A 26820-nucleotide genomic window follows, 5' to 3' on the forward strand; every position below is an offset into this window, starting at 1 on the left:
AGCACAGGAGGCTGAAACTCTGTCTGAGGAGAAGCTGCAGGTGAGAGCAGCTTCCTCATTTATTTAACACAAGGAGTAGGGCTTGTGTTTGTACACTGTGCAGCACTAGGCAGAAATACCCTCAGGAGCCTATCATCCAGCAGTGCACGAATAAAAACAGAATTTCCCAGACTCTCATGAACAAGGCGTAAGGCCTGGAATGACAATGCTTCACAGGCAAGACAAGAGCCATGTAATATTTTACTCAAGTGGAAGAGAGGCACGACTCAAAGCCAGTCTCTTCAAATCTGCAATGGACTTGAAGAATGTGAGCCCATGGGGGCTGCTTCCTCTTCACTTTAGCAGCTCACCCGTGGTTTCTGGGGTAAAACTAAAGAATTGGTTCAGATACTGCTGATCCATCACCACCAACTCCCACATCCACCAGTTCTATTTATGCAGCTACCAGTGCTAAGGATGTGTCAGGAAAATTAATGAAGGATGAGCGTGCTCGGGGAAGAGCATGAGCAACAAGAGGGGGGCTGTGGGTTAAAAAAGCCCTGTGCATCTTCACCAGTGCACAAACTGGTCAGAGAACAGCTGCTGCAGAGACCCAGGAGGCCCTGCCATGGCAGCTAGAAAACATTAAGAGGATTTTCAAGCACACACTGGCTCACACTCAGCACCCAGAAGCTATTTTAGTCAAGCTGGTGTTATTAGGGCGCTTTTCTACCAGAAGACAACAATTCATTTCGAGTCAAATAATCCCATCAGAGGCTTTTGTAAACACCTAAATCAGAAGAAGTGGCTGTGATGATCTCATGTTGGGAAAGATTCACAGGCTTAGCTAAGGCCAGTTTTCTTAAAACACCTCAAAAGAAAATGAAACCTTGCTGGGCAGTGTTGGTGCTGTCACATCACAGGAGCTCCCAGAGGGCACCTCTGGAGTCTGAGGAGCTGCCAGTTGGCACAGGGAAGCTGGTTCAAGGCCAAAATTGGAGCAGAAGCCTACAAGATAATTTTTTTACCCTACTGAGCAGCAAAGCCATGGCTAAACAAGCCCTAGGAGTAAAACTCTCACCTCAGAGCCAGGAGGAAAGACTTCCATCCTTTTCTGGCCTTGGCCCCACCTCACCTGTCTGTCTCACTTTCACCCAGCCTGGTGTCTTTACAAGGCATTTTCAGACCCAAAGTCCAGAAAACATGTACAAAGAAAGAGATAATGCTGTTATCACCCATGGCTCTGTATGATGTGAAGGCATAGACAGTCACAATGAACTCCCTATACCAGAAAGGTGGGAAGAAATATGGGACCAGAGGAGGAAGAAATTGGATTATGACAGTGACAGAGTGAAGAGCAGTAGATGGCAGGGATTTAGAGACATTTGGGAAGCACTCTGATATTGGCATGATGGTCTCAGTAAAGAAAATTGTCAAAAATACGACCAGAGGAAAGAGTCTAATCAGAGTCATCCAAAATTGGTTTATTTTATAAAATATTTCAGGGCTTCTTTTCCCTCCTGTTTTTAAAAGCCTTGGTACAGCCTGGTGAGCTGAACAGGGAGCTGTAAGCACTCGTGCTACTCTAAATACTGACAGACAAAAGAAACAGAGAGGGAAGGGGGCCTAAATATAGCTCAGAAGGCTCCCACCTCTCCACACTGAGGTTCAATCTCCACAGCCAGCTAAGGTCAGTGATTTTCAGTCAGCTTTCAGCCACCAGCAGATACAAGGCCACATCAAAATTACCAGAGTTTAGGGCAGACATTATCATAGTTGATGAGGAACCAGGTATAAATAAAATACTTCCAGTGAATTCCCTAAGAAGAGCCACTGCCTGCTCTTTATTAAGTTTCAGTCCATTGATATTTAATAAGTTTTAATCTCCCAAACCACCGACTCTGGATCCTCAGATAGAGGAACTGAATGGTTGATCTACCCCACAGCATGATCCAGCCCTGAATTTACAGGTAAACATGAAGCTGTGGACTTTGCTTACATTTTTGTCTCAAAAAAAAAAAAAAAAGTAATTTTCTCACTGTATATAATTCACTATTTTTGCTTAGAAAAGGGAGTTCTAAAATTAAATAAACCAAAGATACAGAGGCACAGGGGATGCTAAAGCTGAGGTAACTTGGCAGAAAACAGCCAGCATCTGAAGGAACATGTGTGCAATAATCAAAGATCACCAACATACTCATGATATCAACACACAGAACTGTGAATTATTGTTCAACAACTGGTTTTGTTTCAAATTTGCTCTTGCCACGACTCTCATGGATCATTATGGAGAGAAGCACTTCTTTCTCTCTCTCAGTCTCTTTCTCCGGGCAACAACAGAGAGAACAAGAGGACACAGTCTCAAACTGCACCAAGGGAGATACAGGCTAGAATTAAGGAGGAAGTTTTTCACAGAAAGAGTGGTCAAATACTGGAATCATCTGCCCAGGGAGGTGGTGGAGTCACCATCCCTGGATGTGTTCAAAAAAAGACTGGATGTGGCACTTAGTGCCATGACCTAGTTGAGCTGTTAGAACATGGGTTGGACTCGATGATCTTAAAGGTCCCTTCCAACCTAGAAATTCTGTGATTCTGTGAGAACTAAAAACAGAATGAACACCCAACTTCCAGGCTCCTGTGGTACCTCAGTCTCCTGCAGAACGCAGACTGATGGCACTGAGAAAATACTCAACAAGCTCATTTTTTTTTTCCTTGCAACGAATCCGCCACGTTTCCAAGTTTCACTTACCTGTCAGGTTCCTCAAGCCCAGTTCCCTGAGTCCAAAGTTGCCATCCTTCCTGTAGTTAAGGAATATGGCCAGAGCGTAGCGCTCCTCGTAGAGCTTGGTGCCACGAACGATGCGCAGGTTCTCCAGGGGCAGGTACTCAAACTGGTTCAGAGCCACCAGCACATAGCCCGTGACTTCTCGGATAGACTGAAAGGCACAAATGAAGCAAACACATCAGACATGGCCCATCTTTAACTGGCCTCAATTCCCCACACAGTGGATGTGGGAAATGCACCCAGGGCAATGCACCTTAGGCACTGCTACCTAGACAAAAGGAAACAAATAGTCTGAAAAACAAATTCTGTTTCAACTCAATGATTTCAAGCACATTCCTGTTTTAATTTTAATGAGTTTACTGGAAGCAGTTGTTTAAAAGGCAGACAATAAAGAGGTAGCCATTTTTATCAGTTTATTGGAATGAGCAGAAATTCACTGCAAGGTGTTAAGGTGTCACCCTGATTTTTTAAGATTTTCTAAGCCTTCTGATGTTGACATTCTTGTAACAAACTTTCTCACTTTACACTTTTTGTAAATAACTTTTTTTTTTCTTTCTTTTATAGAGGAGGAGAAATTTGATGGACTGTTGGTTTGTCCAGTGTCATTGGAGAGGTGGCACTGTCACCCTCCAATCCACTGTCACTTTTGGAAATCTATACATGTTGGAGTCAGGAAACAAACTTCCCTTTTTTCACCTTGAGAACAGCAGTGTGTTGTTTCGTGTCCCATTAAGGATTATGTCCAATTATTATTAATGTCCAATTAAGGACATGAAGGATTCACACAAGGATGATTTTGCACAACTCAAAGCAGAGAGCAGGTCAAAGGCCTCATGAACAGAATCCACTGGGGCAATGCCACAGTTCAGATGAGATTGTCTGTCTGCAAGTAACTCTGTGCTCTACAGTGGATTTCAGGGTGGGGCTGAAGGGACAGAACATGGAAAACACCTCTGGAAGAGCTCACCATCAAACAGGAACAGGTGGGAGATGGGGGAGCCAGTTTGGGAGACAGAACAAAGACAACACACATCTGTACTAACACCCATTTTGTGTACTTTCAAATGGAAATGATCACTGAACATTTGCAAAGATTCATCTCCAAGCTTCACCTGGCAGTGCTGGAACCATTCACACCCATATATCCCAGTCTTGGATCAAAACTGCAATCCAAAACCTTTAGCAAAATGATTGCTGCACCTTTGAGTTGGCTGAAATCTTTGCTGGCTCTGGATGAACTGCTCAATAATCCTCCTGCTCATATTTGTGAATTGATTGCCTGCACTGGAAAGGGAAAAAAAAAACAAAAACCAAAACCCAATAACTAGAAAAACTTTTTCAAAGTCCAAAAGTTTAACAGAACTAGAGATGTTGTTAGGGAAAAAAAATAGAGAACACCCAAACCCAGAGAAATATACTCCCTTAGAAAATAAAGTTTGTTCTAAGGAATTAAAAGAAATGGCCTAGAAACACACAAATGCCTTTGAAAAATGTCATTTTAACACTCACAACGACCCCACCATCCTCAGCAGGACTTGGCACAGGCTGAAGGATGCTCCTAGCCAGATCCTGGAAACAGAATCTGCATGCTGGAGAGGGTCTCTTGAGTCTGTTTTTCAGAGCTCACCTCACCCACTGCCCAGAGAGGTGTGTTTGTGTGCCTGTGCATATTTTAATGGATGGAAATTGATGCCACTACTTGTGTGCTTAAGTGGCTGCACGCACTTCTCCCTTCCCTTTGGCAAAGTCAATACCTTCAACAAAACTCTGCAAGAAAAATTCTGCCAGGGTAACGTGCCCAGACTACAACCAAGATGAGGGGGACTCCAGTCGATACTGTAATGAAAACAACCTGACAAGCAACAGCAGGCAGAGAATTCAACCTGTCCTGTATGTAGCATTAATAAAGAAAGGCAGCAATGGATTTGCAGCACCAAGGACAGGATCCTGCTCTGCTGCTTCAGCGCTTTGCCGTGATTTCACATTTAAGTGTGCACAAGCCTTTTAATTAGGCTTATAAAAGCCTGCAAGGTTATTAATACGTGTGGCAGTGAACATGAGCAATGATTTCTAGGCCACAAAATCCAGGCACTGGCTGTCCTTCTGAAGTCAGGCATTTGTACTCAGCTGAAGCTGCTGAAAAAGCCATTTGCAGACTTGCTTGGCATCTAAACAAAGCCCACTGTCCTGACAGGACTCTGATGAGAGCCCAGTCAGTGGAGGCAGGTTGAGAAGTAGGGTTCAGCAGCTAAGTATTAAGTGTAGAGCTGCATTATACCCTGGGACACTGATTCCACTATAATCAGAAGTTTTACAGCACTTTCATGATAGCTCTTTGCCTTCAGACATTTGAGCTTAGCCACTTTGGTCAGGAATTTGCTTTTCATCATATGCAAAAAATTTCTTTAAGCTGCCTTTTTTAGCATCTCCTCAGAATTCAGGAAATACTTAAATTACACTCACGGCTTCAGTTTCTCCACTGATATTCTATGGATACTGTGATTGCTCTAATTAATTTAAATGGATGTTTAACTTGGAATTGAGTGGAAAAAATTAAAAGCAGTTCCAAAATTGCATCTGAATTGGTCCTCCCTGCCAATTGTTGTCACTTATAAGCACATTTTCTATTTTTAGAGTATGTCTTACTGCCAAACAGCAATTCCACCTGAAAGGGCTGCAATTCAGCACAGGACTGAAATGCCACACACACACAGAGCAGCAAATCTTCATTCCAAACTTGGGGGGAGAAAAAAGCCAGAAGAAGTCCAAAATAAAACAATAGCCCACCAGAGAAAATGACAAAGTCCTGTTGATGATAATTGTGAACTGCCTCAGTAGCCCTGCATTTATTTTGGCTTAACCAGCTGAAATGACAAATTATGGCAAGTATTTTGACAAACCAGAAGGTTCTTTGCAGTCCCAAGGCTTCCAGCATATTGCAACACACATTTAATTGCTGGAGACGCTGCCATGTTCATGCTAGCAATACAAAACTATGAAAATAAATCCAAAAGAGTTTTTCATTTCCTAGGAAACAACCACCTGACCAACCAAATCTAGTAGTCTGATATATTAAGATGGGGTTTCATTTTGGGTCTAAATTCAAATAGGAATGAAAAATGCAGAACAATAAGCAGGTTTGCAGGGTGGTTTCTGACTGGTCCATTGTGAAAAAAAAAATATCCTAGCAAGGCAGAAGGCATCTCACATTTTTGTCAGTTCTGGCCAACGCTGTCATTTGGCCAGGCACTGCAAGTTTTAACACGACTGTCACTGAAAATGGACACCTGCCCACTTGGAGCTCCCTCCCAGCCCTGCTGGAGCCACTGCAAGGATGCCTGTTGGCTTCTGACTCGCCAGTCCTCATGCCAGATCTCCTCCCCTGCACCTCGTGCCAAGGTCAGGCATGATCTGAACTTCTCATCCCTTGAATGCAAGGCTGGATGCTTTCATGAGCAGGTATCCTAATGCTCTGTGCAAACTGCTCTGCTCCAGCTCCCATCTGTGCTCCCAAGAAGGTGGAGTGGCTCACAACACTGAGAGCTATCTCCCAGTCTGATTCTCCTGCTGGGGCTTGCAGGCACTTACAAAAATATTTTCCATGAGTCTGTTCCTCAGGAAAAACAAAAAGGGAACTGAGACTATCAAGCATCAGCCCCTGGGTAAGGACAAGCTTCCAGCAGAAATAAAAGGAGTGTTGGGGGGAAAAGGTGTTAATCCTTGACTGTCACAGCTGAGATGGCCACAACACACAGAGTGTCACCACACAGTCTCAGAAAGCTTCAACCCAAACAGAGTCATTCAGAAGGCTGCCAGCATCTGCCCTTCTTGTCCTTCAGCCCAGCCTTTCATCCCCTGCTGTTGATGCCCTGCCCCTGTGTGCCCTCTGCTCCCTGGGGTGGTTGGGCAGTGCCCCTGGGCACTCCAGGGCTCACTGCTGTCAGTGCTGCTCACAGCTGGGCCCAGTGGGGATGAGGCTCAGCCCCACTCCCACTCACCACAAACTGAGTTCCTACACTTCACATATCTAATGGCTCATGAACTGCTTAAAAACCACACCAAACCACAGGGTTCTGATAGATTTACCAGGAAAAAAGCCCTTTATCTCCATTTTCAGACAGGGGATGAGCACCTGTACTCCACAGTTTGCTGTCCCTGTGTCCAGAAGTGTCCTGCACCCCAGGAACAGCCATGTCAGTCTATAAACCAGTCTCCTAACAGACTCTACATAAAACATAGCCAAGTTTTTGGGTTTAAACCTAAAATAGGTACCTTGAGATAAGAATAGAGCCAGTGAAGGTTCTGCCCTCTCCAGGGGTCTGCCCCAAGATGGGCAGCACTGCAGAAGGTGAGGAAGAAACTAAAAATGACCCCAAAAGCAAAAGGGTTCTTTTTGGAGATTCTTTTTTAGGTGATGAGCTGTAAAACTGAGCTCTAGACAGCCCATTCCCTTAATTACAACTAATACTAGCTGAGCACAGATGAAGCACTTGAAGCTCCCAACAGCAAAACCAGAATTATCCTGTCAGCTGGGAGTAAATGAGAGTAAAATTGTGCCCTGCCATCTTAAATCGTCCCTTGGTTCAAATCAAGTGAATCTGAGTGAAGCAGAGCAAAATAACAGCGAAAGCTTCATCATTCCACCCAGAACAACAGATCAATGAACGATTAGGGAAGCTGATGTTTCTTATAAACACTACCAAGGCTTCTTAACATCCATCAGGAAGGCTGGGCTGTGGCAGAGGCTCCGAGGAGAACTCTATTGTGGGGTTTATTTCAGCTGCAGACACATTTATCCAGCTGTTGAACTTGATCTGGTAATGTCCCTGCTGCCTCAGCTGGTCAGACACTGGTCCCCAGCATGGAGCAACAAAATCCTGCCACAGGGGTCACCTCACACCTGTGGGACAATTAATTTTCTTTCAGGGTGCTTTTCCCTTTTTCCATAAAATCTTAGAACATTTGATCCACCTCAATCTCACTTGGAAACACCAGTAAACACAAGTGCAGGAGGGAAGGATCACCTGAAGAACAAGTTTAATTGTTGTAAACCAGTTGTGTTTAATTCTAAAACATTAAAAATAAAGAACTTTTCGCATCTCAATTGGACTTTGAACAGAGTATCTCCATTTCACTTTTTGATGCATTTGTATCTGGTGAGATACAAATGAGCACCCAACCGGCTAAATCTTGAGAAAACAAATTGTATTACAAGAAAAAAATCCACACTACAGCAAAGTCAACACCTGCCTAACTTTAACTAAGCTCAGAAATTCAGTTGGGCATGTTTGTGAGCAGGCTGGTAACCATCAATTAATTTTTTTTTCATACATTTGTACCCATGCAATGCAACACACCTGTCACTGTCACAATTAAAAAATTAATGTTTACTGAATAACTGTAAAGTAGTCTCTAAGCAGCTACATCACTTGCAATTCTAACTCTGGGAGAAATAATAGCAACCAAAATGTGGAAATAGCAATTTATGGAGCTCAATTAGCTGTTCCATGCATTGCTCATTGAGGGTTGTGAATTTCTAATGACACGAGAAGCTGAGATGTTCAAAGCAGTTCAGGTATTTACAGGATCCAGCCTTTGCCAGCTTCTCTGAAATCAGAAATATGTGGCACACACTGACATTTCTCCTGTCTGAGAGGGCACCCCATTTAGAGACCATGGCAGAGCAAACATGGCATTCACGTAAGGAAATCTGTCCCACTACAAGCTCGTGTCTTGCATCCTTTAATTATGCCAACACTTGTGAAAGGAATTGTGATGTTGAGCCCTCCTGAGCACCAGTGGTTTTGCAGGTACTCTATACAAGCTTCAAAAAAACCCCTTAAGTTTGAGCACACTGATCAATACCAGAACACAGCTTGTAGAAAACCTTTCAGGAGCAAGCACTGTATGCTAACTAGAGCTGCCTTGGCAGCTGCAGAAAGATTTCTGTCCACAGCACTAAAGATGCAGTTTGTATTCAATTTGGTTAATAAAGAAAGAAGATCTACTACTCTTTCAATTTGCATTAACAGCAAAGGAAGGGCTTGGAGTTCATGTTGTGAAGAGCTGTAGTTGCACTGCTGCATGCTGCAGGACTGAACTGTGATGCAGTTATTTATGCCAGTTGGTAGGAACTTTAACTCCTACTCTTTCCCTCACAGACATCTGCTCTTCTTTGGCAATATGCTTACAAAACACCCTGAGCAGCAGATCAGTGAACTGAACAGAGCACTCAATTCCCTCTAAAGCAGCAGTTAGTCAGATGCATCTCTTCTTAAGGAAACTGGAAATTTGTGAAGATTTTGCTACATAATTTACAGAACCCACCTGGGGAGTTGTTGAACTAAAGCTCTGTTTTCTGAATGGCTGGGCTTTATATTGAATTATTCCAAGAGTGGGGCTTTTCAGACATTAAAATAGGAGGATTGGCTGTGCAGTTATTTATTTACTGAGCTTGATGTAGGAAGCACATTGTTGCTGATCTGAGGGAAGTTTGGCTGTGTCTGAGCTAATATACATTACAGTAGGGTCTAGGCAGGTCTTGGAAGAAAAACAAATAGTCTAGAAACCTTTAAACTGCAGGCCAGTGTCCAAATCTGGCATTTGGAATGAAAGGTGAGGGGTGAAAACATGGGGAGCCTTTGAAATATGTATCTTGACTCATTTTTAAAGTACTGATGAGAGAACAATTTGGGACTTGAAAAACAAAATAATAATAAAATAATAAAAGAATGTGGGAATGGGGACATTAAGTAGAAACAGGCAAATAACAGGACCAAAAACCCCAACCCTTCTGCTTTCAAATTTTGAAATACAGTTTCTAAAGCTGTACCCAAATATTCTGCCTGGCTAATACTCCTTCAACTGAACCTCAGGTGTCAGCTTGCCCCGTGTGTCTCTGCCCTGTTTTCAGCTGAAAATATCCTCTGGACAAAGAAACTGAGCAGGGTTACATCAGTATCTGAGAGTCTTCCCAACGTTTCCAGTCTAAAACATAATTCCTCTGTTTGTATATCTGCTTAGAAGTGTCTGCTGAGCACTTGGAGGTGCCCAGGCTGGCTGAGAGCACACAATAAATCCTAAGCTGTTTCTGTTGAGCCACACTATGACCTAGCCAAAGCCTGCACTCTGTAACAAGCCCATCCTCACAGCTAACATCTGTCTGTCCCGAGGAGCACTGTGCAAGAGACACATTTAGCCCGCCAGTAAGACTCTTGACATTACACTGTATTCCCTGATTGCCTTACAGGTATTTGCAGCGTGGTTTCCAGGAGAGTTTATTGTATCACCTCCCAAGGGAAAGCTTAGCCCTAAATGAGATTGAAAAGACTACAATGAGAGCATTATGCTGTTACAAAATGCTTTACCACTCGGGCCGTTCAGTAGATGCTGCGTTTTGCAGACACTCAAAGCACATCAGCTTACAGCTGCCCAGTCCCAGGATTTCCAACAGCACAGATTGATGCCTTTTGCTTTCTCTGCTTTTGGGAGCTTCAAATCCAGTAAATCACAGCTTCTTCCCAGGCAACGTAAAATTGCACAAACTGCTACTTCATAAACTAAATAATATCCACACTCTGGAAGGATTTTAGGAAAGTAATAGCCATGTGCAAAGACATCCTTTTTTATCAATTTCCCTCTGAGAGCCACAGCCCGTGAGAAGCTGAGTGCACCCAAGGGTCTTGGGATGCTGTCACTGAAAAATCCAGCGTGAGGGCTGTGCTGTGCAAACTTCATGGTCACATTTACACTGCCTGCCCTGCCTCAGGCATCCTGAGATGGCAGTGGGCTGAAGCAAGGTGGTGGATTTATTTTGGCAGAACAAGGCATCCCCTACCAAAGAAGAAAAGAGCATTGAATTCCTCACTGTCCCCTCACGTTTTTGCTCATGTCTAAGCTGAACTAAATCTTAGCAGGCTGCTGACTTGGAGCTCTGCTTATGAGACTGGTTGGAGCAGCACGGGGAGCCATCTATCTGTGGGAACCCAGCACATCCCTCCTGATGTCCGGAGCTACCGAGAGAGCCCCTGGGGGGGCTCGGGGGGCTTTGGAATGTTGCCAAAAGCACTTGGTGGCTTGATTTTGGTCCATCTAGGGATGTGCCACCGATGTATGAGGAGATGGAACCTGTGGGAATTACCCAGGTGCTAATGGTGAAGGGAAAAACGCAGTTATAGGGTAAATTATAGATTTTGGGGTGTTGTACAGGAGGGTTATGGAGGCAAGATGGAGGAAACAAGGCAGGTCACAAGACTCTTCTTCCTTCTTCTTGTCATCCATCTTCTGGTGTTGTGTTGGCACTTGGGGATTGGTCTGGGGTAAGAATGTATTTGGTGACAAGGGTGACAGGTATTGGGGATAAAAGGTAAATATAATATCCGTAGTTTTTGTTATAAAAGATGTGCCCACCTTGGGGGTGGTCAGAGTGCCTTTGGCTGCCCTGCTGGTCAGATCCCAGTCGGGCAGAGAAGGGACTTTGTAGATAAGATATAATAAACAATTCTAAAGACCAAAAAACCCTGGAGTCCAGACTCATGTTTTGAGACACAGCCTGCCAGAACCATCCTAGGGGTGTGTGGGAGCAGAGACAAACAGCTGGACTCCACATCCATCCATTCCCAAATCTTCCCAAGGGGAGAAAATGGAAGAAAGGGAGGAGGAGGATGGATGCTCAGTCTCTCACAGCTCAGAAGCACTCCCAGCTTCTCCAGCTCACAACCTGAGGCAGCCTGTGGCTGAAGAGGAATGGAAGACACAGGGAACAAGAGGCAGGGGTGAAGAAGGATGGAAGAGTACCCCTGACAAATGCAGTGCAAGCTCTAACAGGGTGTCCAGAATTGCACTCCATGGTAGGCAAGGTGCCTGTGAAGATCCTGTGAATGCTTTGGGGTTATTTAATGGAACAAGGGACCTTTATTTGTTCATTTGTTATATGGTGAGTGACAGGCTTTGTACATCAGATACCGTGATTGCTTTTTTCCTACTACAGAGCCAGGCTAGTTGGTATGAACAACAGGAAAATCTATAGTTAGACAAGTAAATTAAATGCATTTATTAACATTTCTTCAGTGGAAGCAACAGGAGCTCTTGGCTGTTGCAATTCCCACTCTTCGGAATAATGCAGAATGAATTAAACATCCCTGAGATCTGGTACAGAGGTGGAGCTGAACAACAGGACTTTTCTATTTTTTCTTTTTAAACTGCAGGTGAAGGTGCCCCACCACTCCTGCAAGCAAAAGGCTGTTTCTATTTCTGGACACAGGAACTGACTACACATAGTGAAAATGTGTTAACCTTGCCAAATTTCAGCTCAACATTCTCAGTCTGTGTTTCTGCAAGAAGCAAATAGCTGGCTGTCCAATCCTGGAAAAGCAGTTTGCTTGTTTTTGGAGAGCTTTGCTTCCCTTTTCCAAGAAAATAATTTCCTAAAAACCCACTTTCAGTTTGTTTCATATGTGCAAGATCCACTTTTTAATGAGTATTTTAAAAGCATTTCCTGGGAGAACTGATTTTATTGGTGCTCTAGGACATTTTTGCACACTGAAATTAGTGACTGTTGGAGTTCTGTTTGTCTGGTTTCACTGAAGAGCAGAATCCTCATCCAGATATTGGATTTTAGCAACTCTTACTTCTAGCTGAGCGTATATAAATACAATGTCTGAGCTCAACATCACACCTACCTATTGAAACTACTTCAGCCTTTTAAACTCTAATCTTTTCAAGAATAGAAACCCTGAAGAGATTCATTAATTGCTGGCTTTTGATTTGGCTGGCTGGCTTTATTTCCATTTAGATAAAAAGTGAAGAGGCTTCTTGTTTTTAAAGCTGTGTTTTTGTTTTGTTTATCTGCAAGCTGGAGAATAACTCTGTTACTCAGGCTTTAATAGATTGTTAAAATCTCCTTCAAGGATAGATCCATAATTTATAAGATGTGAGCAATTAGTAAATGATCTGATTTTCAAATGCAGAGGTTTACTTTAAGGAAGAAATGTAAACTCCACTTTTTGAGGTTATGCAGGGTGCCACCAAGCAGGAGAACCATCATTAATCTGCAGTGACTGCACTAGTCCTAAAATAAGATTTTCCTCTGCATTAATTCCACTACTTTTCTTCAAGGGGGCACATGAAAAACTTCTCCCACTCATTGCATTTTCTGTGTGGCTTCTGAACCAAGCTAGATGCACAATTTTATAAAAAACAGGAACTTTTAAAATCATGTCCAGAACGACCAGACATCTTAAATGTACCATAATTACTACATGCAGTTATTGCACCAGTGAACAAACAGTGGCTCCCTCAAGGTGTGCAAACACCATTTTGGAATTACAGGTGAGTTTATGGAGGAGGGTTGCAAAAGTTGTACAGAAAATTATTTCTTTCTAATGCACAAGAGCAGAAAAAGACATCTGGTCTTAACATAAAAAATTCTGAAAAGGTTAAGACTTTTGGAGAAAATGTGATTTTTTTGAGAGGAAAAAATGGGGTACAGGGCAAGAGATAAGAGAGAGGAAAAGCTCATGGTCAGGAGTGGGGAAGGATAAATCCAGCCACCCATCATGCTGTCACTATCTAATTTCTGAGTGCCTGAGTTTGCAATCTTAGTGCTTATTTTTATATCATTTTGTTCTTTTTTAGGGGAAGCATGGCAGGAAAAGTGAAATACTCTGTACAAGATATAATTTCTTTCAGTACTCATCACCAGCAAATGACTGGACAAGCAATCTTTTACCAATAACTTAATTAGAGGAAACCTCTATAGTTAAAAATGTTCCTTAATGTGCTGAACCCCACACAATAGCTTGCTGAAGGAAAAAAAAGTAGAGTGGTTATTGTCACAGCTAAGGATGGAAGAAAGGCTCAGTCATTAAAGTCATCACAGAAACAATGTTATTAACTACCCAGGAATAATCTCAAGGGAGTTCTGTGCTGACTGACAGTAATGAAATAATGCAGGAAGCTAAAACCAGGGCATCTCTCCTCACCTGTTTTTATTAATACCCTTATTACCTTTCCCTGAAAGACAGCTTTTCAAGATCTATTATTGGGCTTAATATTAAATCAAATTAAGCCTGGCATATTGTCTGTTATGGCTTCTGAACCCCAAAAAAGAGGGTGCTCAGCAGTGCACCCCTCAGCTGGGGTGTGCCCTTCATCAGTGGCCAGACTCCCAAGAGTCAGGGACATCAGGAAAAAAAAATGCTCAAGAGGGAGAGAAAAGATAGTGTTCAAGGACCCAAACACATCAAAGGGCCAGCAGTGGTATTTCATTGATATTAATTACTTTACAGTCTGTAAACTCTGCAGAAAGTGCCAGCTGCTGTGAGCCAGGACCATCAAAGGTCAGATTATCATGAAATCATTACAGGAGAGGCTGGTTTTAGTTAGCATAGAATTGCTAAACCTAAGCACACTCCACAGAACCAATAGGAAAATGAATTATTTAAATACTCTTCTTTTTAACAAATAGTATTACCATTTTAATGGCATCAGTATTAATTTAACTCTAAAAGGTGCCTGAGGATTTTGCAGAATTAACTTTTGCACCTGTGGAGTTTTCAGAACTATCAGAACTTCTGCACAACACAGGTGTTAAGCTATATATGGCTTTTTACATATTTACAGACACACATATGTTTTTTAAAAGTGTGTTTGTGTGTTGTATTCCTGCAGAATTTCTTGTCTTTGGATTTTTTGGTGTCTAAAATGCAGTCCTTAGGTAGTTTCCTCACTGTGTGCTGCTGTGAGATAAGGGGGAAATCCTGGCTCAAGTGACAGGTTTTTCTCAGTTCTCATTCTCCCAGCACCCTGCCTGGCTTGAAAGCTCAACTGGCAGCTCCAGCACCAGGTTTAAGTTGCAGGCATTTCTGGCTCGAAATTACTTTTCTTTTTACCCAATTCTCTTCTACTTGTAGCTACCAGTGCTTTTGAGAGGCAACTGGGAAACAGAAGACAGCAGGCCATGGGTGTTTTACTGCTGGAGATGGAGCATCCAGTCTGTTCTCAGCATCAGCTCCCTGTGTCCTCACACCTCCTGAAGTCCCACGCACCTCCAGGTGGTGCAGCTCCTCTTTCCACATTGCTCCATGGCCTGCTCACCCAATTATTTTTCTCCTCCCTCTTTTCTCACCTGGTGCCAGACAAAAGAAGGCACTGGGACTTTGGTCAGCTCATTATTTATTCCCAGCTGCTCTGAATTTCAGTTACTTCCCTGCATGGTCCCATGGATTGAGGTGCTTGCCCTTCCTCCCAAGCCAGACTGCCCCACCTGAGAACTCCCTACAGATACACCAAACACACCTTTCAGGCTCCATAAACATCTTCCCGAATGAATAAATCCATTTGTTTTTCTCAATTCAGTAATTTCATTTGTTGAATAAATTAATTTTGTGAATATTAAATTGGACAGTGTCAATCCTGCTCCTTTGAAGTCAATAAGCATAATTTTACAGGCTTTGAACCATGTTCTTAAACAGGCAGGGTATTCCCAAAAAAATCATTTGGTCTCACAAAAACCCTTCAGAGATATTTACAAGATGTCTCAAACTTGAAACCCATGAGATGTGTCCCTTTTCTGTCCCTTTAACCCATGAGATGCAAAAGACTTCTTCAGTGCAGAGCACACCCAACGTGCTTCAGTATTTGGAAGAGTTTGGATGTGAACCTGTAGAATTCTGCTTGGAATTCTGTGTGTGAGCTGGCACACCCCATGCTCTGGCAGTTCCATGGGTAGGGGCAGGAGTGGCTCATGCTCAGCTCTGAGACTCACAGATGCAGGAAGTTATTTACAGTATTTTTCCTAATGGGTTTCCATGGATGACTAACCTTTAAGCTGAATTCTTTGCATCCTCCTTTGCCTATGCCTGTTACAGTACTTTTCTATCCTCACTTGACCCTGCCAGTCCATGAATATTTGATACTAAATTAAAGCATTACAAACCAAGAGATAAATTCTACCCAGGGTGCAGCCCTCGCAGAGCTTAATTACATTTGGTGGTGTGAATGTTAAAGACCTGACACTGCAAGAGCTGCGGGCTTTGGCTTCTGTTGAACCAGAGCTTGAGAAAGAAGGGAACTGTCACCTGCCCAAGCCTTCTCAAAAGCCAAGGGGGCTTATTTTACTTGGCATGTGCTGTGTGCTGCCACTAGCCTTTAGCTGAACTACTCCCAGGTATTGGCAGCAATTAGTAGACCGTTTAAGCTTTTGTTCTCTGCACAAAACAAGCCAAGCTCAGCTCTTCTCTTTCCTCTTCCTTTAGAGACTCTGTTCTCCTTCCACCAGCCCATTAGTTCATCTCTCTGCTTCGCTGGTCCCCAAGAGAGGATTTAGCAATTTTTCCTTTGCCTTCAGAGAACTGCCAGCCTTCTTGCCCTCTCTTGTGCATTTAGGCTTTCCAGAAAAGGGAAAGTCTGTGTCACACAGTGCCCTTACACTGTGTAATGGAATTCTTTAACTGAAATGAAGTTGAAAAGTCAAGAGAAAACACAAATTATCAGCAGTTACAGAGAAACAGCAGTGATCTTGGCAAGACAATGCTAAGAGCTTAGTGAAAAGAGATGAAAGTTGCTGCTCCATGTAAGCATTACTTTCAAATTCCTCATTAAAACAGAGCCAATGGTAAGGTCTGCACATCCCAGCAAGCCTGCCATTTCCAGGGAAGTTCACTGGCCCATCCGTGTTTTCCTTGCCAGCAGATCACGCTGGGCTTGCACTGAGCCAAAGTGAGTGTGTCTCACCAGCAGGTGACAATCAGAAGGCACTGCTCTGTCTGAAGAGATCCCTACAGCCCTGGCACTTCAATGCTTTCCCTTGCCAGAATGGGACATGGCTACATGGAAGCCCAAAAATCCCAACAGCTGGGCTCACAGCAAACTCCAGGGAATGAAGAACTGGCTCTCAACCCAACTTTGCTTCTAAGGGATAATGTTAGCTTGAGGAATTTCACTATCATGGCCTTTGCCACTCTCCCTGCAAGTGTGAGACTGGAGATACAGGTGTGAGACAAGGATCTGGAAGGCACCAGGGGCTCATCCTCATCTCTCTTCACATGTTGGTGTTTCCAATAACAAGGCAAACTGCATTTTCCTTTTCTGTTGTAGTCAAAGTTAATTCACAGGACATCTACAAATTAAATTAAATTAAAGCATCCTTTGCTTTGGCTGTTCTTGATGAGATTCATAACTAAAGCTGAATCCATTAAAAGAGACAGAACTCCAACAATTTCAGTATTGCTCACCAGTGGCCATGAAGTCAGGGGAGATACCTGAGGCCAAATTCTTCTAATTGTTCCACGAGAAATCCTTATGTTTAATCACAGGCTGTTTCACATGAACTCCCAATAGTTTTAATTAATTACCTTCATGCTACATCCTTTCATGGAACTGGAAGTATCTTTGCCAGCAAGCCATCCCTTCCTGCACTGCAGGGCACCCAAGGAATGGGACTGGATAGAGCTGCTGATGGGATTGCACATGTGTGTGCTCACAGAGCAGAGGGCTACAGAGCAGGAGGACAGATAAAAATATTTGCCTTCTTCCAGGGCTGCTCACAACAGGTATTTTCCTTCTAGGGAAGTTGTGCAGGGATTTATTTCAGCTGTAGCAACAACACTGAATGTTTATTTCAATATTAGCAGTTATGCGACAGGCCAAGGAGGAAACATTTTCCTTTCAGAGAAGGAAACAAGCTCAGGAGTGAGAGCTCTGGAGAGCTCCTGAAGTGCTGGGATAACACCAAGAATTCTCTCTGATGTCACCAGAGGCTTTGCTGTATGTATCACTGCTGTAGCCATGTCCTCCTCTGTCATGTCCCTCTTCCCTGGCCAAGGCTCAGCCTTGGTTCAGGCAGGAGGACAAAGAGCCATGTGAAAGCCAGCTACAGCTTGAGGATTTCAGCTGAGGGAGCCACTGAGGGGTGTGAGCTCTGAGTCACAGCACCAACCACTGTGCTGGGTCACCACCAAACAGGCTCCTGAAGCAGATCTAGGATGGATGATGAAATTTTGCTATGGGTCAGGATATTAATATTTCCATAAAGACACTGTTGTACCAGGCATGTGTGTTCATCCTTTACAGCTATGGGGTGACCTCCCTAGCCCTGCTTTCCCAAGCTTTACTATGAATCTCTCTGGCAGCTGCTGAAGGGCTGATTGTGCACAGTGGCCAAATACCCTTCCTGCTCTTCATGTTCTCATTGAACTTTTTGCCTCCAACTACAACACTTGGCTAATCAGCATCATTTACATTCCCATATATATCACACTTGCTATTTCTGAGGCACAGTAAGAAAGCAGCTCTTCAAAGCTACTTCCATACACAAGAAAACTCAGCACAAGGAGGACAGGCTGCAATAAGGAGGGAGGGAAGGAGTGCTGCCTTCTAGGTGGGCAAAAATGCTGACATGACCGATCTTCTCCCTTAATCAACTTAATTTAACTTCTTGAAAGCTCATGATGACAAACTACCTGGACTGGAGCAGCTTGGAGCTGATATCCCTCAGCGTCCACTGCAGTAAATTATTACCTAGCTCTGCTGATGGAGATAGAGAGAGGTGATAGTGTTCCATAACAAAGGATAAATGGAAATATCCACTATTTTTTTCCACTCTGCAGCCAAGCTGCTAAGAGTGCTTAGATTAGGAAGTCAGTACTATTAAAATAAAATGTATCTCTTTCTTTTTTTTTAATTTTCTCCCTAAGGTGAACAATGGCTATAAAACCCCCATATATTTCCTAATAAATAGTAAGCTGTGCTAGAATCAAATAACTGAGTTTACGCTAAGTTCTAAAATGCATTTTTTTTTAATACAAATAGTCATTCAGATATCAATAAACATTGTGCACTTTATCATCATCCTGCTGGGTTTTCATCTGGCAAATGAGCTGTTTATGTTATGTATCTTCAAGTCCTGATTTGTCAGTATCCCACTGCTGCTATTCCCACCCTCTCCTCATCTCAGAGGTGCACATGTGCTGCTACTGATGCAGCTTTCAGCTCTGCTCCTTTGTACTCGTGCATTTTGCTCAGCAGATGAGCTCCTGCTCACCACACTGTGGGCACAGGCTGGGGACAAAGGAGGGGACACCACAGACAGTTCCTGCAGCCCTGTAAACAGAGAGGTGACTCAGTGACTCCACAGTGTGGGTCACCTTTGCCAGCTCTGGGTTTAATTACTCACTCCAGAAGGACACAGCCTTCCACATATGCATGAAATGCAGTGCACAGCCTTTTACCAGAGGTCTGGAATTGCTGCAAGGTGCCAAACACGGTTCAGGGACTGGGACACGAGGGAAGGAGGTCAGGCCCATGTAATATGGAAGCAGCAAATGAGAGCCAGGGAGAGAGATGCCTCCATTCTGCACTGCTGCACTGAGGTCAGCACAAGAAACAGGATGCCAGGAAAATGTTGATTAAAAGCAGAACATTGTGAAAAAAAAAAAAAAAAACCCTGGTGGTTTCAGGGAGTGAGCCAAGAATCTGCCTGTTGCCATAATGCAGGCAAGTGCAGAAGAAAAGTGCTGGAAAACCTTTGATCCTGTGCGGGGTCACTGGTGAGCATCCCCTGAAGCTGGCAGCTACCCTGGCAACCCCCAGGTGAGACCCTGTCCAGCACAGCCCTCACTTCCCACTGCCAGAGCCACAACGAGTTCCTTCCCACCACCTTCAGCTCTGCTGAGGCTCAGCATGGCAGCTCCTGGAAAACCCGCAGGAGGATTGGGTCAGCTTCCTTTTGGGAAGCCCTCAGACCTCTGAGTGGAGGAGAAAGGCTGCTACTCCCCAACACAAGCCAGCTGCTTTCCACCAGCCCTCTCGAGGCAATGGTGCTTGGTGGGTGCTGTGACAGCTCCTGCATGGGAAATAATCCCCTGAGGCACAACACATCCACCAGCTCTCCTCCCTGATCCCCCATGGGCTGAAAGGGCCGTGTTTGACACTGGCTGGCACCAGCACAGCTCCTGCACAGCCAGGTAACCACAGGCATTTATTGCATTTTTTCACTTGGCTGGGTATTATTAGAACAGCACAAAGTGCTGTTGCCTCCATCATTCATCATAATCACATTTCTTTTCTCGGAAAAGCCTCAGATCCTGGGCGTTTCAGCAATGGCTAGATTTGTGGCACTGGCCTTTCCCCCTCCTCCTGAAGCCCATTTGTCAGTGAGCATTAGTTCCCAAGCTGCAGACAGAGCTACAGCATTGACTGGAACAGCAGATATCATGCCTGTTTATGAGGTACTAAGACACAACACACAACTCCTACCTTTCTCCAGGGTTTATTTCATTGAAGTAAAATCTATTTAAACTGTTTCATTGGCATCAACCCCTCACCCACTACAACAAACCTCTCTGTGAGTGGCACGGGGACAGACAAGAAAAGCTGGGGAGACTGCAGGGCTCTGCTCAAGATCCAGAGGTGGGGGAGAGCAGCAGGTTCAGGAGAAGCAAAAAGCACAGCTGCTGGTTTCCCCTACTGCTTCCGAGGGGAAGTGGTCTTGAGACTAAAACAGTGGGGTGAAGAGGAACTCCAGTAAATCTCTGTGGGAAGGCCTCAAGTATCCCATCAGATATCAATGAATTTTGGTCCCTGCCATCTACCCTGTGATTATTTTCCAATCCTTGCTGAACATGCTGGCACTGGAACCTGACAAATCTGTTTGAAATCAGAAAATGACAGTCAACAGGGAAAGTCACTGAGTAACAGGTACACAGAACCCTCGGATGCTTCAGGAACCTGTCTGGGTAAGGGAGACAGCACTACTAACAAAAACAACAACTAACAAAAAGAAACTAACAAAAAAGAAACAACTAACAACTCACTAACTAAGGGTGAGTTGTTAGTTCCACCTGCTCCCTCCTCATATCTGAGCCAGAAGTCAGCACATGCTGGCTCGAGCTGACTCAAAGGAGTTCACTCATTTATAATTCTGACCACCAGCTTGGAGTGCAATTCAAGCACTGGGAACACCACACCAATGATGCAGGAATTGATACCTTGAATCTCCTTGGACAAGGAGGATCAGCAATCCCAAAAACTACTGAAGGGAGGTGTAGATGAGTCAAGCCAGGACTCTGAACAATCAATAATGCTGATGATGGTGGGATTACGTGATGGAGATCATTCAACTATTTCTCCAGAGGCTTCAGACAGCAGGAGCCTGGAGAAACAAGGCAGGACAAGGCCACCAAAGGTGTTCCTGCCTTAAGTGGCTGGACACTGCATCCTGGGTTTCTGGTGATACATGGGCCAGCTCACCTGCAGAATAAAGCCTGGGACAGGAGTGGCCCAAGGAGCCAGCATGTCCCCAAACCCTTCCCTTAGTGCCACAGGCCCCTGTGGGGAAAGGTAAAACCATCACTGCTGAACATGGAGCAACACAATAACCCAACATTTGCCATAAGAGAAAGGCAGAGAAAGAGAAGGCACCAACTCAAGAGCCAAAATGTCAGTGTAATAACAAAATGATCACTGCCTGCCTGTGCCTGGCACTTCCATCCCTCCAACACCAGGCTCACGCAGATGCATTTAAAAAGCATTGGCAATTAAAGATGTCAGCGTGATTGACCGACCAGAAAAACGTAAATAACAGAGCCCTAAATTGCATCATTTGGGTAAATATGTATTTATACAGTTTGGAAAGAAAAGCCTTGTTATTCAACTGTTGGACAGCAGCAGCAACACAGGAGCTGTTCTGGTTTATAATGCAAATCATGCAATTTGGGACACCCATTATGGGCATTAAAAATGCAAAGTAAGATCCATGTGAAATGCTGTTAATTTGCAGTAGCCACTTTTCAAAGTATAATTTCTAGGGCATTTACATATTTTTTCAGTAAAAAAAAATAAAATTGAACACTATTTAGAACATTTGCCACATCTTGTTTGTTGGATCAAGATACTTTTGAGCTACAGAAACAGGAAAATGCCCATGGAAACTGGTAAATTACTGATTTCCTAATTTTAAGAAAAAATCAAATATAAATTAAATAGAGGATTCTCGTATTTCTAATAGGCCAAACATTTTAATTACAATCCGATGTCAACTGAATTATATTCTCATCTTTGACAATTTGTGGCCCCTGGAAGAATATTTATGCTAAGACAAGAGAGCCACAGAGTATTCAACAGGAAGAAACTCCAATTTAAACCAGACTTGTACTCTGTCCCACACAGCCTGGTCTTGAGCAGAGATCAAGAGGGATGAAGGACCAGTTCTAACCTCAGTAACAAGAAGGCTCAGCTGGCCCAAGCAAGAGTTTCACAGCTGCTCCAAGCCTTTGGTGTAATTCTGCATGTTTCAGCTCTCTCCCTCCCATTCCATGTGCCCCAGTGAAGGATTTTCTGAGGACAATGGCCAGGGGGTGCACACATGCACCACACATGATTGCCTGCACACTTGTCTGTAGTCACCTCAACAACCTGGGAACCTTTCCACAGCAGGGACTGCTGCATCTCCTAGAGGGGAGGAGCTGTCTTCTCCCTTCCTCCAGAGCTGGCAGATTCAATCTCTAATTTGCAGATCCTTAGAAATATCACAGAGACTCTTCATGGGGATTCAGAGGATTACACTGTGCCTGTGTTTGCAATACCTGCTTCACCAGGCTGCTCTCCCTTAGAAGGGAGCCTGAAATTGGGGTCTGCTCCCCAAGCAGCTTCCTGGCACAGTGAGAAAAGGGGTATCCAGAGAAACTGAAGGACAAACAAGTTAAAAAAATATGTTTCCACTACAAGGCCACTCCAAGCAACTTGGTATTTGGGAATCTTGAATGGCCAGAAAATTCAAAAACAATTCATATATAAAGTCAGAAACTGGTATTTTATTTGTAGGTCTTCTTCTTTGCTTTAGTTTCTCTGGAATTGACCCAAGTGCACACCTGAAAATGCCGTGGCCTGGCCAGGGCTGCTCTCAGCTCTGAGCACCACTCTCCTCTCACAGGGACTGAAAGTCTGTCCTGCCCAGGGACCCCTGCAGTCCAGGCAGGCAGAGGCCAGCAGTTCTCCTGCATGGCACTAATTCCCAGAGCTGAACCAGAGCATGGAAACAGGATCTCTGTGTGTGAGCCCTGACCCAGCCCTGCCACGGCAGTCAGCCCGTAACCCACGGCTAGACATTCTGGCATGTGCTCCAATTGCTCCTCTCCAATCCAAACCCCATCCCACACGCTGGGGAGCAGGCAAATCCACAGGCTCTGACAGTGTTTGGATGATGCCCAGTAATACTTGCTAGCACTCCTGGAGGTTATTGCACAGAAAGTATTATTTAAACCTGGCTACTTTATTATTTTCCCAGTGGCAAGTCAAACAATAACCCTTGAAGTGGTGAAGCCAAGCCACAGTCTTTGTCAGATTAACCTTCCTAGAGGCCCTCTAAAATCAATTGCAAATGTTGGCTCTGAAGGACCAGGCAGATAAAAGTTCTACCCCCTCCCCTAACTTTCATTTCAAGTTGCAAAACCAATCCACAGTCCCATTACAAATCAGATCTGAAAAATGCTGCTTGATTATTTTTTAAAGAGCTCAAACTAGGTCACCAAAAATAGAGTCTCTAATGGGCTAAATGCAGAAAACGACTGCTCAAAATTAACAAGTTCCTGGGCTCCAGGACCACACAAAAGCTTTTTGAGTTGATTGCTTGCAACTACACAAACTGTATCCTCTGCCACACATGGCAAAAACCCAGCCTGCCAGATGCTAGGCGATCATTTGTGCAAAGTGTAAAGTAGTTTTCAAAAAACCATAAAGGGATTTTTATTCTTAGAAAATAACTCTCTGGCTTCTTTTCCCTTCATTAGGAAGTGCTTTTTAAGCAGGGCTCCCGAGACTGGCCGTCTGGGCCAGCGCAAAGCACAGCCTGTCAGCTTCTGCTGCTGCTCTCACACTGTTCCCAGGCACGTGCCAGGGGACAGCATTTGGTCACCGGACTAACAGACCCCCAGGAAGGTGTTCCTAAGGATATCCCTCTGTGGGCAGCAGGCAGCAGCTATGGAGCAGTTCTGCTGGGTAGCTCTGACCTGAAGTCCCTATGAAATGGTCAGAAGCCATGCCAGGCTTGATGCCTCAAGTTTTAGCTTTTATATTTTTCAGATTCTGTGCTCTTTAGTGTGTAACTCTGGCCTTCATATTAAGGGATGGTGAGCTCTCTTCACAGAGCAGGGAGACAAAACAATTCCTTCTCCAGCTGGGGACCAAGGACAAATGATCCAAGTTTCAGGCCCAAGAGCATAAAAAACATGGACTGCAGAAGGATGGGACTTCATAACCTAAAGCTGTAACTGGACAATGAACTCCAATATGCACATAGACCAGAACTTCTAAAATGTGACCAGGTGTCCATTTTGTGACCATTTTGGTTCATCTTGGGTGCAGCCCTGGCTGGGCTCTTGTGCTGCTCAAGGTGGATCCATTGAGGCCTTTTAATAAATCCCTGCTTTATTCTTTAACTGTCTGGCCTCTGTTCTAGGTCAGCCTTCACAGGGCATCAGGCTGCCTTGCTGAGCTGCCCTGCTGGAGGGCAGGTGAGAATCAGAACACAGGGGAATATTCACCTGTTTGTAATTAAGATTCAAAACCAGAATGCCCTCAGCAATAATGAGGCCAGTGACCACCAAGATCCATGGACCACAGCTTAGGGGCTGTGGCATCAACACTCACAGCTTTTCCATAAGGCACAGCAATGCATGTGCAAAGCACAGGATCTTGAGGATTACAGGAAATGTACTGGAATTTTCCATAGCCACCACTTGATCACACATACACACACTAAAACCAGGGGCTAAACCCCAGATGATCAAATAGGTCCTAAGAGTATCTACCTAGGGCACCCTACCCTGCCATACCTCCTCCTCCAAATCCAAGGAGCAGCCAGCACATCACCTCTACTCCCTGCAGCACTGCCTGTTGTCCTATAGTCAAACTCAGCATTATTTTAAAGGGAGATAAAGCACTGGGAGACATCCTGCTCTGGGATAATCTCTGGTTTCACTAGCATCCCTGGGATACTGTGCAGCACCTGCCCCTCTCCTGGTTGCTTCCTTCCAACCTAAGTGGATTAAATGCAGAAAACTGATAAAGACTCTCAAAGTCATGTTGCATAAACCTCTGATAATAAGGGGGAAAAAAAGGTTATGTCCCCTGATTGCTTTCTCTAAATAACCTTCCATCTTCTGAACAAACATTGCCATGGATAAAAGGAAGCTCTGCCAGATTCCCAGAAACAGAGAAAACACCCTTCTGTGAAGTACACACAGGTCTCAGTAGTAAACAGCTGTGCTCATGTTTTGGACATGAGTCACCCTCTGCACAAAGCTCATGAAAAATCGATCAAAGGCAAGGAGGAGGAGGAGGAGGAGGAGGAGGAGGCCAGGGCAGAAAAACATGTTGGAGACAGCAAGAAAATGTCTGAAAGCCAGAAAGCTGAATTGGGACTTGCTAGCCCCACCTTCATCAAACGGTCAGTCAGAACATTTCATCTCTGCCTGTTTACTCTCTGTAACATTCTGCCCAACACCTGAGGATTCTGCCTAACACCTGAGACCCTTGGATAAGGAATGCTTCAGTAGATGCCAAGCAGGATCCCAACTCCTCTGAAGCAACCCCTGTCACCAGGAATGTGACTTGGAGATCTTCAAAGCTGAGTGTGTATACTCGAGAGCTCTAACAAGGAGGATGTGGTGGTGTCTGCAGTTCATTTTTTCTGTACATGCCTACCAGATTGTGTTTCTTATAGAACTGTCACTTTTCTGCAGACAGACTGACCTTTGCAAAAAGTAAAGCATTAAAAAAAATCTAAAAAAAAAAATCCATGACTGAAGCCCAGCCATATATCAGGGAGAACTCCCTCCATCTCTTCATATTCTCCATCTGCACAGTGAGCACATAACTGCACTGGTCCTCTTACATCATGCTACACAACATGATGGAACAACACACTGATAACTACATGAAGTGTAAAACAGAATGAGAAAGCTCTAGCTCTTTCTTTAAGAAAGTGCATTATTTTTTTTGCAAAATCTTGCCAATTTTTTGCATATTTTGGAGTACACAGACAGGGGGACATTACTGACTTCTGGGCAGGTGACATGAAAATTACACAGTTTTGCTATTGGTTTTAAGGTGCATCATTAAAATTAATATTTGTTAGTTCAGGTCACAACTTTATTTTTAGGAGGTCAAAACAAAAAGAATATTAATATTACAAGGTATGTTTTACACTGGTATGTTCCCACATTTTCCCTTCAATCCAATCAGCTGCCTGGCACTGCATGGTGTGTGGGAGTTTGGACAGGCTTTCCCCACACTAAACACCAGTGTGGCTTTCCAGCGTGGGCAGAGGTCTGCACAAAACCACCACAGGTTGCTGTGATACAATTCCACCAAAAATGTCTGTAGGATTGACATAGTTTAGACTGTGGGCACTTGTGCCATTCCAGCATCCTTGTGTGTGAGCACTGTTCAGCTGGCATTCCATTTCTGAACGTGGACGTAGGAGTTTGTACAGGGGGAAATTCATTTTACAGGACCATAGCCAAAAGTCTGCTCAGGCAAATCGCCCCCTGATTTCAAGAGAAAGGACTGTCAGATGTTTAACATTTTTTACTCAAAGACCTCTCTGTCTTTATAAGAAGCTGATACCTTTTAATACACACTGCAATGTCCTTGGTGTCACATAACAGAACTTCTTAAGCTTTATAACAACCCATGGATGTGATACAGTGAGTCTAAGAGAAGTTATCATGTGAGCATTCAAATCCCCATTCATTAGGGGTGCTAATTTGTCAGAGCAGACACTAAATTGCCCAAATCTCAGCTCTTTCTCTTCTCTACTTCCATCTTCCAAACACTATTTCCCTTCCTTTAAGCAAATGGACACCCAGCATCTCTCATTTGGGCAAAAGCTGCAGCTTGAAGTCACAAGAGAAGAGTGAAACCACAGATTCTCAATCAAGCTTTAGCAAAATTCCTAATCCACACTCTGACTTCAAATTGACAGCAACACTCAGCATTCCTATGCTCAGGGAACCATCCTGGTATAACCAGGTTATGGACACAGCTTTAGGGAGGGA

General features: G+C 44.0%; 1 protein-coding gene across 2 annotated transcripts in view; it reads right to left on the reverse strand.

Moving 5' to 3' along the window:
* The window catches only part of ERBB4 (erb-b2 receptor tyrosine kinase 4), a 455036-nt gene that overhangs the window by 194836 nt on the left and 233380 nt on the right, over positions 1–26820 (reverse strand). For both annotated transcript variants that reach the window (XM_018911785.3, XM_050987615.1), the window contains exon 3: positions 2729–2915. In XM_018911785.3, the coding sequence (XP_018767330.2) occupies positions 2729–2915 (187 nt within the window). The remainder of the gene's footprint in view (positions 1–2728; positions 2916–26820) is intronic.

This window comes from Serinus canaria (genome assembly GCF_022539315.1).
Source record: "Serinus canaria isolate serCan28SL12 chromosome 7 unlocalized genomic scaffold, serCan2020 HiC_scaffold_29, whole genome shotgun sequence".
NCBI lineage: Eukaryota > Metazoa > Chordata > Aves > Passeriformes > Fringillidae > Serinus > Serinus canaria.